Source organism: Zingiber officinale, chromosome 1A (assembly GCF_018446385.1).
Source record: "Zingiber officinale cultivar Zhangliang chromosome 1A, Zo_v1.1, whole genome shotgun sequence".
Lineage (NCBI taxonomy): Eukaryota > Viridiplantae > Streptophyta > Magnoliopsida > Zingiberales > Zingiberaceae > Zingiber > Zingiber officinale.
Genome location: NC_055987.1, coordinates 3,044,603 through 3,061,186, shown reverse-complemented (window position 1 = coordinate 3,061,186; position 16,584 = coordinate 3,044,603). Strand labels below are relative to the sequence as shown.

The 16,584-nt window shown below is 38.3% G+C and overlaps 2 protein-coding genes across 2 annotated transcripts; one reads left to right on the top strand and one right to left on the bottom strand.

The window, feature by feature from the left end:
* Window positions 1-864: 864 nt before the first annotated feature.
* LOC122015619 (probable proline transporter 2) lies at window positions 865-7,369 on the bottom strand. Its single transcript, XM_042572612.1, has 7 exons — window positions 6,824-7,369; window positions 5,526-5,750; window positions 5,225-5,319; window positions 4,844-5,033; window positions 2,844-2,968; window positions 1,671-1,886; window positions 865-1,376 (listed from the first exon to the last, which is right to left on the bottom strand). Exons 1-7 carry the CDS (start codon window positions 6,915-6,917, stop codon window positions 996-998), a joined length of 1,326 nt encoding a protein of 441 aa, XP_042428546.1. The 5' UTR covers window positions 6,918-7,369; the 3' UTR covers window positions 865-995.
* A 1,804-nt stretch (window positions 7,370-9,173) lies between these two features.
* LOC122015610 (ATP-dependent zinc metalloprotease FTSH 7, chloroplastic-like) lies at window positions 9,174-15,636 on the top strand. Its single transcript, XM_042572601.1, has 13 exons — window positions 9,174-10,269; window positions 11,027-11,092; window positions 11,167-11,301; window positions 11,395-11,460; window positions 11,552-11,737; window positions 11,833-11,919; window positions 12,010-12,123; window positions 12,233-12,357; window positions 12,437-12,545; window positions 13,350-13,475; window positions 13,555-13,875; window positions 13,965-14,088; window positions 15,177-15,636. The coding sequence occupies exons 1-13, from the start codon at window positions 9,301-9,303 to the stop codon at window positions 15,299-15,301; spliced, it is 2,553 nt and encodes an 850-aa protein (XP_042428535.1). The 5' UTR covers window positions 9,174-9,300; the 3' UTR covers window positions 15,302-15,636.
* Window positions 15,637-16,584: the final 948 nt, after the last annotated feature.

Sequence of the window (16,584 nt, the reverse complement as noted above, 5' to 3'; positions counted from 1 at the left end):
CGGACCCCTCGCATGGGCTTTAGTATTCTACTATGGAGACTAGGTTCGATACGGGCGATGCTGAAAGCCTTAACCGCCTGCAAGTTCTGATTAAGGAAGTCAAGCACTATGATAGTAACGTTCAGGACGTAATGACGATTGAGAATTTATAGAAAAAAATCTCAAAAAGTGAAGTGAAAAATTTGACTAACTTTAATTTTTCTAATCAAATCGGAACATTTGTTCTAATTCCGCTTCATCCAATGTTGTATCTAATCAAATCCTTCATAACTTAGCAATTATGACACTTATTCTCTAATTTGTGAAAATATCTGTAATTAATTTTCTCCTCTACTAATCAAAATGCAAGGGATAGAATTATTTTTGGATAATACTCATGAAAAATTGAGGGTAAAATGGGATGTCGCACATTCTACTGTGGTTGAGACGGTATTTGCCCGGTTCAGCGGCGGCCGGGTGGGCCACCGAGACCCTTTCAGCAGCAGAAGCTTCATCCGCTGTTCCACCTCCTCTTCCTGCTGCTGTTCATTGTGAGCTGGTGCCTCGTGCTTGTGCCCTTCGTCGCATGCATCGCTGACGGCAAGGAAGGTGGCACTCCGCGTCACGGCGATCATTGTCGCCAGAAGATATGCTCGGGCGGCGATCGATTGACGACGAGGAGGAACCGAGGAAGAGAAGTCGTTGTATTTATAAAGAATATTATTGCACAACAGTCTGTAGTTACACACGGCATTCGATAACGCGTTCACGTCAAAAGGAATGGGTATGGACATGTGGCGTCCATGAAAAAGTAAATTCAAGTTAGATAAAGGGCAGCCGATATGTTTGGTAGCACCAAAAGGAACAATATGTTTGGCTCCAATATATGCAAGTGCAACATAAGATTTATCAAGCATATGGCAATCAAGATCTGTTTTATTCTTACATGGCCCGGGCTGATCAGTAGTAAAGAGCTCAAACACAACTTGTATAGTTGATGAATCAAAGTGGTAAACTCAGAGATCTGCAAAGAGATGATATGTTTTGGAATCAATAACAATGAACCTTAGAGCTGCAATTGCCGCAGCGATGGCTAAGCCGCTAAACACAATGACATTTAGCCAATGCCAAGCCTTTTGAGGTATGGAGAGTTTGCTCTTCTTGATCTTCAGGTACATGTGGTTTGCAAGAACGAATGTGAGTGGGTATGTGCTAAGAGCACCAGTGAGGCTCATGAAGTCTCCGATAAAAGGAAGCAGAGCAGCCACGAAAGTGCTTACAGTGAGGTAGCCCCCTCTCACTAGGACTCGAAAAGAAAGGTTGTAGAAGGAGAAGGCATTCCCCTTCCCTCTTCCATACTTTGTGTCCAAGAACTCGTACATCGGACTTGCAAATATCTGACAAAAAAAACCTCTCAGTTAGCAGCTGCCAAGTAGAAAAGGAAGGATCTAACCATAAATTCAGTTAAGAAAATGTCATGAATTTTTTGAGTCTGCAAATTGATGATGGCTGAGGTAAACAGAACAAAGGACTAATCAGTCTATCTATATTATCATTATCAAGATGCCATTAACAGACATCTAGATTGCTCGTTAACCTTTAGAGAACTCCTAGACAATCATCAACAGCAAAACTATCAAATGCAAGTGACCTAAAAAATAAAAGAACATAATTAAGTTTGAGTGAAGTACATGCAAGGCAATAACTGTCTGAAGAAAAGCTGCAATGTTTGCAGTTGCCTTCAACCAACTTGGGCCGTTGACACTATTTAGTAGATATGTCGACGTAGACGATCCATAAGCCCAGTAGCCCATGAAAACAACAGCATATAGTGGCAATCCACCTAGTACAAACTGAAACCAAAGAGCTTTCTCCATATTTCTGATGACAGGAGGTCTTATTGTTGCCTGACATAAAAATGTCAGAATCAGTGAGAAAAGTAGTTCCAAAGCATACATGCACAATAGAGCAAGCATGAGAGAATTCTACCTCTGAAAATAAGGCTAATAATTTTATGAAAAATAACCCCAACAAATTGTGTAAGGGAACTTCTAGAACAACAAAAGAATCAAGGTTAAGTAGTGTTATTGTTATTGAATTCACAGGAAAAGCCGCGAACACCTACAAATCTAGGCCATTGCCATCCTCATAGGACAACAGCGGGTAACAATCACACATGTATGAACATGGCAACTTGCATCCAATTCTGGAGGATGGTATATCAAATAAACATTTTCATGCCTAGCATAGGAAATATCCGTCAAAGAATTGCCAGAACAAACAACAACAGGTCATGAGTGCTGATTATATGGAGTTGGTTACATAAATTTTATTCCATCATTGAGTTAGTCCTACTGTTATATTTGTTGCACAACATTCCGTTTTGATTGTTTCATCTCATCAAATCAGAAGAAAGAACTGTAGAACCACATGTGAATTAAAAGTAAGAAATACGTGGAACACATGAAGCAAGGCCAAAACACCAATGAAACTTGCATCATATCATCAAGTTGTTAGGTTGTTTTAGCCCCAATTATTTGAGACAATATATATAACACCCTTCATTCATGTATTCATTAACTATTGCCAACTAGCCATCCTTAGCCCTTTTGTTTTCTTCAAGAATCTATCCAAAACATACGCTCAACTCAAGTATGATTTTCCAATTCAGCAAATAGACAATTATTAAAAGAAATAATCTGCTTAGTTCTAAACAAAAAGGTGGGCAAGGGTATTATGTTTCAGCAATTTTCAGCTCCAACCACCCAGACTTTCGTGATGAGAAATACATGAAACTTTGACTCCAAATATGTATACTGTTTACCTGTTCTTAATGCATGAGATGTACAGCTCGAATCACTCACCTGAATCTCTGGAAGCATGCCTGTGTTGTAAGCAAAAACAAGACTGGCAGCACCACCAATAAAACTGAAAATTTTGTTGGTATGTGATCCTGGAATGCTGTAATCTCGAGCAGGAGAATTAATTCCTGTTACGAGAAAATATATGAATAATCAATAAACTATACCTTTAGACGGTTTATTTTGGCACAAATTGCTGGTGCAGAATAGAAGCAGAAATTATATGGATTATAGCTCTCCTCTCAACTTTATGAAACTATGCCTAAGTGGAAAAAGGAGAAAAAGTGAAAAAAAGTATATAACTACGTAGGTGCTTTCTGGATCTGATTCTTTTATCAAAGACAAAGGATGACATAAATATATATCAAGCGCAGCAAACTTCAATCATTAGGAATCAAATAACTACTTATATTCATTGCATATGATAATAATTAAGAACCCCCAAGAATGCATGAAGTCATCATTTTTTTGTTTTCATTGAACTTTGTTGGAATCAGTATTTCATTCTAGGAAAAAAAATAATTATATGGTTAAAAGATGAATGACAATTCCTCTTTTAAAAAATAATTATTTTCATACAATAATAAATGAATTTTTGCAGCAAACTTCCATGAATGTTAGCAGTCATTATTATTATTATTATTTTTGTTTAGTTACACTTTCATGGAATCAGTATTTCATGCTAGAAAATATTTTCCGTGTAAAAAGGTAATCTGCATGCATTTTCACAATCTAGAGATAATGAATTCTTGGTGATCAACATTATGCTTTCTGCAAAAAGAAGCATAAAAAGGAGACTAAAAAATTTTAGGAGTTTGCAAAAAAAGCTTCTAAATCTTTTGATCCTCAGCAAACTATCATCTACTGCTGATATGTGTCCTAAATTACTATTCGTAGTCTTTGAGCATGTTCATTCTATCTTAATCCATTTTTCTCCTTGTATCCTCCATCTGGGCTTAAATCTAATGCTCTCAGACAGTAGTTTTTAAAATTTAGTATTTTCTCCAAACATCATTTTTTTATCTTTTCATATCTCTAATATACTGACTTTTGGATATGCAGTTTTCTAACTTTTACAACACAAACAATCTTTTCTTGTATCATGACAACAAAGTATCTCCAGAGCATGTTAAATGCAAATCTATTCCCCATTCGGGACATTCGGGACGGCAGTCACAAGGTCAAACCTCTCCCAATAGAGTCATTATATAGATGCAAATTGTCCCCTAGGGACGATCTAGTGGCTAGCACATGAGGTGTTGCCACCATAAGGTCTGGAGTTCGAATCTCGGCAAAGCCAAGGTAAATGCCTCCTTTATGTGCTAGTCACTATTCCAAAGACTAATAGTCGCCCGTGATTTATCTCCTCGTGTTGGCCCTGGGCCGGGTTGGCGGGGGCGCTGTGGGCGAGCGTATTCGCCTTTTGCCACCATTATACGAATGCAAATTTCTGACCTTTGGCCAAAAGGCATTCAGATTTAACTCACTGACCGCTAAGGCCAAGCAATTATTGGTAACTCACTTACCATAAAGAATGATTGACAGTATTAAAACCTCAAAAAACCCTATTAGCCTAAGGGGCACATGAGAGTAGTGACTCCAATAGCTCATTTCCATTATAACCCGTCAAACTCATTTTTCAACCCATGCCAATCCAACTATTTGAAATTAGCTACATGCATATCAGCCTTTGTTGAACACTATAAATGGATATAAATATTATTTAGTTAATGTGGAATAAGAGATTAAAAAAATTTACATCATGAGTAACTTGATAGATCACAGGCTATGATGTTTGCAATTGGGTCATAAACTATAGCTCCTAATTATCGACAGATATTCTTGGTGCCTTTTGTAATAGTCTCTTCTGTTCACGTCCAAGTAATACAAATGTAATTCTTGAGAGTATTCTCTTTATTTCAATGTAGAAGGGGACCTAGAGAGATTTAAGATAATAGAGGCAGTTAATGGAAGCTTGAACAGGTCAAGGTAGATAGCAGTACCATCCCTAAGAGAAAGCACAAAAGCAACAATGATATAAATCAAGCTCAAGAATGTTGAAAAGCCCAGCCAAACTCCAAGAGCTGATAAATGTGGTATGCCAAAGGCAAAGAATGCACAAACCAACCCAGCGATGATTATACAGTAGGGTAGCTTCAAAACACCATCATCCCTGTAAAGCACGTAAGTAGCCTGCAGAATGAATAAAGGAGGTCAAAACAAGGAGGTATGCAAAAGACCAACACTCAAATAAAATAGGAAGTTGTGTTTCTAAAGAATCTAATATCTAAACCCTTAACATGAACCATAGAAACTACTGGAGAAACTATTGTACCATAATGAATTTAACACTGATCAACAAGATCGAGACAAACATATCTCACCTTTAAAGCTTGCCCAGCCATAATGATATATCCAGTGTTGATCATGAAAAGGTTAACATATTGCAACGCCCATGTAAGATAATAAGCTTTCCTACCTGCCATATGCCCGCCCAAAAAAAGAGATAAACTAAACTTCAGGAAATTTACACCACCATCCAAGCAAAAAGTACAAGTTATATAACTTGCATACAGAAATAGATAGGACACTCCACAATTTCTACACCAAAAACTGAACCATGGAAGTAATTGTCGTAATTTTTAGAATCAAGACAAAAACAATGCAAAAGGTTATTGTGATTACCGTATATATAACCAGAAAGATCTCTGTATCTGATATGACGCTTTCCACCAACCTCATGGAGACGGGCAACAAGAATATTAGCATAGAGGGACATTGCAGCTGCTAAAAGTAAACCAGTTGCACCAGCTACCCAACCTAATGGAACCATTATTGATCCAGAATAACCTAAGACGTAAGCACTATTTATTCCCGTAGTGAGCACAAATGCAACTTGGTACCAAGGATCTGAAATACAGCATAGATGCAAAAGGAGGAGGTTAGTTGTAACAATAAAGAAAGAACAGCATAATGTTGGAAAAAATTACAATCAACCTTGCATTTACTGACTGCAACACACTGCACAAATGATACTCTTGCAACTTTGAACAGCATTATGAGAGCATAGAGTTAGAATAACAGAAAGGTGTCTACTTTCCTTGGTATTTTTAGGTGTATTGAAATTCCATTTTCATGCTCTTGTTTCAGAACAGGATCTCACTAAGAAACGGGAACTCCAATACCATTATTTCTTCAGTTTCCAGTTATCGGATGTAATAATTTAAAGACAAAAGTTTCTCAAACTTTTTGATAACTCTTTTGTGCATCATTCATTTCTGGAATCTATTAGATTTATTTTACTTACTTCAGATTTCATCCTTCAACAATAAATAAAAAAAGTTTGTTTGTCCTTTCCACAAATATTGATCGGGGTTTCCTTCTCATGTCATGCTTCTCTTACTACTTCCATCTATTTGTCTGTTTGTCTGGATATTGATTGCTAAATCTTTAAAGAACGCCTTGACAACAACAAGAGAGACACTAGGGATGAATCTCCAACATATTAACCGCATCACAGGTATTAAGTTGTCTAGCTAGCTAATTGTTTATTTTATTTATCAAAAGATCAATAATTCAAATTTCACCAAGGGCAAAGAGAAATTTGAAATCAAGTTCAGCTATGCAGGGTGCTGATACATGACGCAACCATCTAATGTTTTTCTTTCTAATACATGATCTGAGCTATAAAGTTGTAGAGGAAGTTACTTATAAAGTTATATCCTCTTTTAGAATCGTTGATCCAGATTAATTAAATCTACGGCAGACTGCTGAGAAGTGCTGCTAACGTTGAGATACGAGGGTGTTTGTTCTGGGTTTCTTTCTAGCCTGAAGTCTTGCCTTATTCTTTCCTGAGATATTGACAGTTAATGATGAAGAAGAATGAAGAGTGTAGGATGCAATTTAGGGTAAAAGGTGATCATTTAGGGTAAGGAATGACATGAAAGAAACAACACAAACAAGTGTAAAAGGTGATCATTTACCGGTGCTAATCTGATGCGCCGTCTCGTCCGACACATCGATCCTTGCCTGGTCGTCATGCCGGCCGTTGTCCTCCTCGCCGGCGCCAACCATCATGGCTTGTTTTTCCGCCTCCTCTCCGCTGCCTCCCAATAGCAGCGGCCTCCCTGTTCGTCCTTCGTCCACTCAAAAATGGGAAGAGGCTGTGGCGGCAGAGATAAAGAAGGCGGGTGTGGGATCCACCGCCAATCACGAATCCTTTAATGACGGTCCCCCACCGCCCGAAAACAAAGAAAGGAGCAAACCTTCCAAATCAAAGAGAATCAAAAAAACCCTAGAGGAAAGCGAAATGGAGGGAGCAAAAATAGGCAGGAACCAAAGTCACATGCATTGGCGGATAGTTTGGCGGTGTGAGACGATGAGGTCGAATTGGATACGCAGTCGTTAGAAAAAAGAACGGCGGAGCGGCGAGCTCGCTATCTCCACCGGCATCCCTGCGGTGGTGACGACGCAGACCACCGTTGCCCTTATATATAGTAAGCAGAGGAAATCGGAAGCGGCGGCCGACGTGGCGCACGGCTTTGTTAGAAAAAGTAGGAAAGGATTTAAGTAGCATTTTTTTTAAAAAAAAAATGCCTCCAAAATTTAATTAATTTTAAAATGTCACTTAAAATATCTTCTTCTTTATAAGAATGATATTCAAGTGGTCTCTTATGTATCCACCATCAAATCTTAGTTACGATATATTTATAAAAAAAATTTCTCTAAATGAGAGACGTATTTTGACTTCTAAGCTGATCGTTCTGTGCGTTTTCTAATTTATCCTAGTGATCGATAAAAAATTTTCATGGGTCCAAATCGACTACTCTCGAAATAATCAATGACATTAATTAAAATTATTATTATTATTTTTTTTTTATAGAAGAATCTTTCACATTAATTTTTAAAAGATAAAAATTTATCAAAGATGACGTGACGAATCGATTCAGTTGTCGAATCATACCACGTTTAGTCCATTCAAATTATGTTTTTCCTTTTTGAGTGAATTTTTATTTACGAGCTTATTCGTGTGTCCCTATCATTTGCAACCGATGAATGTAAAGTTAGCCTGCTGATGGTAATCGAATTGATATTCCGTAGAGTTTATCAGATATGGTTTGATTTTTGACGAAGACAAATATTATTTAAAATTGAATAAGTCTTTATAATTTATCTCTAAAATGACTATCAAGATGACAATTGACAGCTACAACTTCAGCTTTGCTGCTAAAGTTAGAAAAGGAATGTTGACTATACGTGCAATTTGCTTTGACGGGATCACCGATATAAAAAGAAACGCTAAAATTATTACGTTTTTAAAAAAAAGTAAAAAAAAAATTGACTAGTTTATTTTGTGACAAAACTTAGTTTCCGCTTTTGTGTAAAATATTTATTTAAAAAATAAAAGAATATAAAATTGATACAAATATTTTTAAAAAAATATTATATATTTTATGATTTTTTTAAAAAGGAATCAAACATTTTCTTTATTTTTATATTTTGAGTATGTGGGCCGGGCCATCAGTGACCCGATCCATTTCAAGAACGTGGACCCGGACTGGGTCATTGATGACGACCCAACCCATTTTTTAAATTTTATAGATACGTTGGCTGGGCCATGCCGGGCCTCCTTGACGCACGATTGGGCCTCGTCGATGCGGGCTTCAATCGTCATTAAAGTGTCAGTATGAGTTAAGGTAAGTGGACGGATAATAATAACCATTAAGGCATCTAAGTATGATTAGCAGGTGCCATCCTCGACGTATAAGTTATTAAAACTAAACTCGAGGTGGTAATACAAATAGGAGTCATGAAATGTCGTCAGTCAACACATGCGACTCCAACGCGATCAAATCTTTAAACAGATTGATCCAACATTTAATCAAACGGATGCAGCGATCGATATAACTTGACTAAAATGATATGTTTAACCGATTTAATTCGGATTGAAACTCATGCTTAATTGGGCTTATGAAACCTAAGCAATATCTCGAGTGGACCACCGCCTTATGCTACCTCATTCTTCAACACCATCCACTCCAACGTCGAACCAGTAGAACACACGTGGACTCACCCGAATGGTCGGTTCCTTCTCTTCATATTTATCTTCCAAGCCCCCCATAGTTAGTAAACTCCTTTTTCACACAATTTACAGTTCCTTTAGGGACCCATGCATCTCGCCAATGATCTCCGTGCAACGTTCGGGTTAAGTTTACGCGCGTCGATAAAGCTTGTATCTAATATTTTGTTATCCCCCGCGCCGATGGATTTGCACCGCCGCATGGCCCACATCCGCCTCCGCTCTAATCCTCGATCAAATGAAAATAAAAACCTCATTTTTTTTTCCCCTCGTGGAAATAGTGCAATCTGTTGTAATTAGCTAGGGTTTCGTAATCTGTACAATTCCAATCTGTTCCCTTGTTTTTGTTCTTCGATTTTTGTTTGCTTGATTGATCGACAGATGGCTGCGGCTGCCGTAGCGATCGAGTCCTTGGCTCCCCGCGGTCTTTACTATCCCAAATTCGGCAAGCAGACCGTACCCACGGAATTGCGCAATCGGTCGATCGTCCTCGCTTGCCTGTCGCGGGAGCTCGCAGCGGTGGCGGATACCAATCGATTTAGCCGGAGGAGCCGCTTCCGGGGTCACGCTTTTTCTTCCCTTTCTCATGGAAGCATGGGCTGGGGCCGCTGGGCATTGGGAGAGGGGATGGATGGGTTGGGCGTTATTCTGACGCGTCGGCGGAGAGGCGCGGCTTTCGCCGTCCGAGCTAGCAGTTCTGCTGAGCAGGGTAATGACTCGAACGCCAGCTCCAGCGATAGCACCGCAGAGAGCTCGCAGGGTAGTAGCCAAAGTGTCAAGAAGGTCGCTTCCCATTCCTCCCCTTCGTCATCTCAGTCGTCTACATCTTCTTCTTCGTCGTCTTCATCTTCTTCGCCTGGCCGGGAGAACAAGTGGAAGAACCGCTCGTTCAAGGGCGGCAGATGGCAGTGGAAGCCAATCATACCGGCTCAAGAGATCAGCGCCCTTCTCTTTCAGCTGGGCATCGTCATGTTCGCCATGCGGTTACTGCGGCCCGGGGTTCCTCTTCCTGGATCAGAGCCTAGGCCCCCTACTACGTATGTAAGCGTGCCCTTCAGCGACTTCATGAGCAAGATAAATAATGACCAGGTGCAGAAAGTCGAGGTGGATGGTGTGCACATATTGTTCCGTCTGCGACAGGATTCTGCCAGTATGGAAGCCGATGTTGGAGGGGAGAATCGAGCACAGGATGCAGAAGCTCTTATCAGGAGCATGGCCCCGACAAAGAAAATAGTATACACCACCACTCGCCCAGCTGATATAAAGACTCCCTATGAGAAGATGCTGGAGAATCAAGTTGAGTTTGGCTCACCAGATAAGCGCAATGGGGGTTTCCTAAACTCTGCGATGGTAAGCATTCAAGTTTCTGAATCTCACTTGCTATATGAGGCATGTGAAAAATCTAAATTTACTATGGTTGGAATGAGTTCTTAGTTATATTATTAGGGTTGAATTCTTAGTTGATCTCTATGCATAAGAGTGTGTTCTATGTATACAACCTTATCATGAGCACGTCTGCACTACATACCAAAAGTATTTATCATCTCTTGAACTAAATTTGGAGCATTCATCTTTGCATGTCCTCACTGAATAAAAAAATGGGCAGCCTAGTGCACGAAGCTCCCGCTAATGCGGGGTCCCGGGGAAGGATCAACTTTATCCTACTTTGCAAGAAGTTGTTTCCGAGATTAAAACCACCTCTAGGTTACACGGCAGTAACTTTACCGTTGTGTCAAGGCTCTCCTTCATGTCCTCACTGAATATAGAAGCAAAATCAACTTTAGTTAGTTACTGAATTATCTCCTTTCAATATGTGGTCAACATAGAACACCACCATCAAAGTGCTTGTGTCTCTTTAGATTCTAAAGTTCCAATGACCATTTACATAGAAAGAAATGACTGAATCCATGTGCTCCACACGTTGCCTTCACTTTTTGTAACTCAGAGAGAAGAGAATAGGATGGCCTGAAGTACTTTGAATTTATGAATAAAATCATTAGCGATATTGTCTACCCAATATCTGCAAAAAAAAAAAAAAAACAGTGACAGTGAGTTTAGGAATTTATTGGCGGTAAAGTTCCTGATAAAAGAACTGATTTTTCTGCAGATTTCTCTGTTCTACATTGCTTTGCTGGTGGGTGCTTTTAATAACTTTAAACTAAGCTTTTCCCAGGTATGTGCTCGTTCACTGTATTTTAATCAAACTGATCACCCTTGAACTTATCTGATGCTAATTTACCTCTTCAGTCTACAGCTGGTCAGTTGAGAAACAGGAAGGCATCAAATTCAGGTAGTGCTAAAACAGCTGAACATACTGGTGCAGTCACTTTTGCTGATGTAGCTGGTGTTGATGAAGCAAAGGAGGAGCTAGAAGAAATTGTGGTAGGCGAAAAGTTGACAAAGTATTCTTTTTTGGTTGTTCATGGTTACAGTAGGACCTAATAATAAGATATTTTTCTGCCTGCTCATTGCTAGGAATTTCTTAGAAACCCAGACAGATATATACGCCTAGGAGCACGGCCACCTCGAGGAGTCTTATTGGTGAGTGGCATATGAAGTTTTTCTAATGAATTTTATTTTTTTTTTAAATAATTTTCATCACTAAAATTCTACATTGAGGGACTTTTTACAGGTAGGTCTGCCTGGGACAGGCAAGACACTGTTGGCGAAAGCTGTGGCTGGAGAAGCTGAAGTACCCTTCATAAGTTGTTCAGCTAGTGAGTTTGTAGAATTATATGTTGGTATGGGAGCTTCTCGAGTGAGAGATCTTTTTGCTAGGGCAAAGAAAGAAGCACCATCAATAATTTTTATTGATGAGGTAATAAAAAAATATTTGTTGCACTTTCAATCAGCATCTAGTGTTTACAAACTATGTAGAGCAATAAATGCTAATATTATTTATTGCTAATGCAGATAGATGCTGTTGCAAAAAGCCGTGACGGTCGATATCGCATAGTCAGCAATGATGAACGAGAGCAAACTCTCAATCAGCTACTTACTGTAGGGCAATTAGAGCTAGCTGTTCTTGCTAATCATTTACCACTATAAACTTTTTTCTTATATTTTTTGTTCTTCCACTTTGTTTTCTAGGAAATGGATGGGTTTGATAGCAACTCTGCTGTTATTGTCCTTGGCGCAACAAATAGGGCAGATGTGTTGGATCCTGCACTTCGCCGACCTGGCAGATTTGATCGGGTAGTTATGGTCCGTATGCCTGCCTTTAAATGTGATATTGATATCTAATAACCAATTTAGTTTTGTACAATTGTATTGCAATTGAAATATGGATATCATTTTTCTGTTTTCATTGTAGGTAGAAACTCCTGATAGGCTTGGAAGGGAGTCCATTTTAAAGGTTCATATCAGCAAAAAGGAACTTCCATTAGGCGATGATGTAGATCTTAGTGAAATTGCATCCATGACAACTGGTTTCACTGGGTATTGTAATTTGAGTTCATTTATCTGGAATGACTTTATCTACTTCACTGTTAACGTTTGGGCACTGAACACTGTGCAGAGCAGACCTAGCAAATTTGGTGAATGAAGCTGCTCTATTAGCTGGAAGACTAAGTAAAATTGTTGTTGAAAAGATTGATTTTATCCTTGCAGTTGAACGTTCAATAGCTGTATGTTCTATTCTATTTTCTATTTCAACCTAATCAAACTTGTCTTATGCTCTGTCTCTTTATTCTAGTCAGCCTATCCCTGTGACAAATATCTTACTCTTGTTCTGGTGGACACTGGATGATGCATTTTATCTTCTGCAGTTTCACAGAATATTTCCTCGCAAAGTCTTCTGCTTTTATTATTCTAGAATTTGATTTTCTATATGTATCTTAATCTTTATGCTGTATAAAAATTCTTTTATTATTTTCTTGTCCTTTAGGTAACCTATTAACTTATTAGCAGATTACTCCTGACCAGAATTGTCTTGTCAAATGACAACCCATATGTCATTCTCTCATGTAAGAATCTGCCTTAAAGTGGGAGCTCTTAATAAATTTTCTTTGAAAGAAATATCAGCATGATGCTTTCTGTGCTTAATTACATAATTATGTTTGTCTTTGACATGTTGGTCTTTGACATTCTACCTCTCCATTACAATCCACCACTTCTATTTTTAAAATTTCAAAGGATTTCTTTGGAATGTGCAAACAGAACCAACTGTATGTCAGCTGGTTTGTTGTCAATATCCAGAGAATGGAATCACATGGTTATTTTTTTCATCCATTTGTATGGCTTCTTGCACACAGGAGTATGATTATGTTATCTCTATTCACAATCTGCTGGACTTGAAACATCAACTAGAAATCCTTAACATAAAATGACTTGTTACTCTATGGTGCATGTTTGAATGTTAAGATTTTGTCAACTTTTGAGCATCTTCTATACATGCTGCTTAACGGTCATACTTTTTTTTCTGGCCTCAGGGCATAGAGAAGAAACATGCCAAGCTGCAAGGAGGAGAGAAAGCAGTTGTTGCCCGGCATGAAGCTGGCCATGCAGTTGTGGGAACTGCTGTTGCAAAACTTCTTCCTGGGCAACCATGTGTGGAGGTTTGGGTTTTTGATGTTCTATCATTGCATTCTGGTGGCTCTAATGTGAACTCTAATTACTCCACTTTCCTTCTTTTAGAAACTGAGCATATTGCCTAGGTCAGGGGGTGCATTGGGGTTCACATATATCCCTCCTACAACTGAGGACAGATATTTGCTTTTCATTGATGAATTGCGAGGCCGCTTGGTCACTCTTCTTGGTGGGCGTGCTGCAGAAGAAGTTGTCTACTCAGGTCGTGTGTCGACTGGAGCCCTGGATGACATTAGACGTGCTACAGATATGGCTTACAAGGCTATAGCTGAATATGGACTTAATCAGAACATTGGTCCAGTATCATTGGCAACATTATCTAATGGTGGCCTAGATGATTCTGGAGTGGGTTCTTGGGGAAGAGATCAGGTTATTTATTTATTTTTCTCTCTCTCTTGCTCTTTTAAATATTCATTTGGGATGTAAATTGGCTAGAATTAACTGGGATTCAATTTTAGGGCCATCTTGTTGACCTTGCGCAACGAGAGGTAAAATCATTCCTGCAGTCAGCTCTTGAAGTTGCTCTTTCTGTGGTACGAGCCAATCCTACTGTGGTTGAGGGTCTTGGTGCTTACCTGGAAGGTTTCTCATGCTTACCTTGATACTTTTTTTACTTTTGGAATCTGCTGTTAAGTTTACTAGCTCCAATTATCTGGGTTTGAGGTGATTTTGCTTTCTTTTTCATGGAACATAGACAATGTTCTAATCTGGCATTCATAACTTATTCAGTTATCCCCTTGAACAAGCATATAAATTGACCTTCACTATGGGCTTCTGATTTTCTTGATATTTTCCTTGAGTTAAATTAGAAGATAACATCTACCTTGAGCAGATTTTTTTTTTGTTTAAATTTGGCAGGAATTATAGTTTATCTTAAATTTGTTATACAAGCTAGTAAAGCATTATGAACATATGTAATCTCTTACTATCTACAAGGAGTTGTGGAGCCTATGATTTTCTATACCAGTAGGGGATTTGTAGATTCTACAATTGAATTTGATCTATAAACCTAAGAAACAGTGAGAATTCTTAATTTCTCTCAATTTGATAAATTGATGTCTCTTCATCATTATTTAGATTTCCTCTGGCAAGTTCTTACTTTTGTTTCTTAATTTTTTTTTTGTCATCTATGCAACATAAGAGCCGACCCTATCTAGTGGGATAAAACTTGGTTGCTGTTGTATATACGTAAAATCAGAATGTCAAAGCAAACAAGCAATTGACAGATACTTGAATTATTAGTTCTCATGAATGATTGAAGTAAGAAACGGGTTCAACCTTCAAGTTATAAACAAAATGATCTAGTTGGAAGCACAAATATCTTGTGCTGATTTAGTTGATAGAAACAATTATGTATAAATTCCCTCCTTTTTTCTGTAAACCAAGAGGGTTAACAATCATCCCCAGTATCCAATATTCCCCTTTTACTTTTTCTATAAACCATTATAAGGATTTGTCAATTATTCCTTTTAACAAAAAAAATGTATGTGTTTTCCCCTTCTTGATGGTATTCATAACATCACATGACCTTTCATGATAACACACATTTCTGACCTTTCAGTTTTATTTGCTAACCTTGATGGATGTTAGTAAGGTGTAGCCTGAAATTGTCACATGTAAAACAAATCTTATCATCTAATTTTCTGTTTGTTTCTGGCTTTACTGAACAGAAAAGGAGAAGGTGGAAGGAGAAGAGCTGCAAGCATGGTTGAAATTAGTTGTTGCCCCTACAGAACTGACTATGTTCATACAAGGAAAGTCTGGAAATCTTCTCCAGCTGGAGTCAGGCTCCTGACACTATTGAAAATTTTCTCAAGATCTAAAGAATCAAAATTACCAATTCTGTTCCAGTCAAAGTGGCACCCACTCGTCGACAAAGAGAGTTGATTTATTTACCATACAGCCGGCAACATTTTCATCTATACCTCTTTATCCATGCTTAGTTGCTCATAAACAGTTTGAGATATCCAAATAATTTCCCCAGTTAGATAGTCTTTACTATCCATACCTTAATCGCTTCAATCCTTATTATTGAATTATGCCTAAATCTTTGTCAAGTTATAAGATTAAGATTAGGTCATGTGTACATTATATCCTCGGAAATAGGTTTACTGGATATTTCTAACTGCAGTTGACTTTGTTCTTACTTCTTCTCATTGGTAATCATCATAGACATTTTATTTATGATCTGTATGGAATTGTGAAATTCATGGTTTAGGCAGTTTGCAAGTGTGCAGCCCCTGGTACAGGAGATGACAGTAGTCTTTTAACTGGGATGAAAAACTTGTGCTAGATTCTCGAAAGATGCAGAAATTTGTTGCATCAGAGAACGTTTTACATATTCTTTTTTTAAAAAAAGGAAAATCTTGGCGATTTTTGGCTGATCATTGATTGGTCGATAGATGTTGTTGCTAAAAGGTTGTTGATTACTTTGGAGTTAAACAGTTTGATTGCTTTTCTTTTTTCCCCTGTTGGAAGGCATTCTCCATGTGTCCTTGAGGTGGACGTCTTAACTGTATTAGTGTCTAAAAATTGTATCCGTTGGTTCGATTGATAGAATTATTAGTTGCATGCTCTCCAAAGATGCACACTTTTTTCTTCCTCCTTCGTTGCATGTTGATACTGAGTCAGATTTCAGTAGGTAGGCTACCTACCTAGTAAGGGTGTTGGATATTTACTGATTGCCATTTGCATATGCACTTGTTCTGTTAGCTATCATATCAGATGCATTCATTCTTTTAATTATATGAAACCATAGCATGGATTCACCTCGAGACAGAATGAGAATGAACCACTTGTATTTACTGATCAACTGTTTAGAAAATAATTTGGTCCATAAATTCTTAGGCTGGTGGGATGGTCTCTTCACTCTTGCCAATGGTCTCAATCATCTTTATGATCTACACCAACTTTTATTTTGCAAAAGGAAAAAAAAAACAAGAAAAAAGAAAAAGATAAATGCTACTTTAGTTTTGATTGGGAAGGAAGGAAGCATAGTCCACCTGACTTTGAAACCTGCCTGCCATAGTGTGGAACTCAAGTACACGCCACCTCCGTTTCCAATTGCTCTTGTCTTCG

Excerpts from the sequence above, each read along its gene's own strand:
- LOC122015610 (XM_042572601.1), top strand. The coding sequence starts at position 9,301 with ATGGCTGCGGCTGCCGTAGCGATCGAGTCCTTGGCTCCCCGCGGTCTT. Across the intron at positions 11,093-11,166 it reads TTAAACTAAGCTTTTCCCAG|TCTACAGCTGGTCAGTTGAG; the intron begins GTATGTGCTCGT and ends TTACCTCTTCAG. Across the intron at positions 11,461-11,551 it reads CACCTCGAGGAGTCTTATTG|GTAGGTCTGCCTGGGACAGG; the intron begins GTGAGTGGCATA and ends GACTTTTTACAG.
- LOC122015619 (XM_042572612.1), bottom strand. The coding sequence starts at position 6,917 with ATGATGGTTGGCGCCGGCGAGGAGGACAACGGCCGGCATGACGACCAG. Across the intron at positions 5,034-5,224 it reads TGGCTGGGCAAGCTTTAAAG|GCTACTTACGTGCTTTACAG; the intron begins GTGAGATATGTT and ends TTCATTCTGCAG. Across the intron at positions 1,887-2,843 it reads GCATGCTTCCAGAGATTCAG|GCAACAATAAGACCTCCTGT; the intron begins GTGAGTGATTCG and ends TTTTTATGTCAG.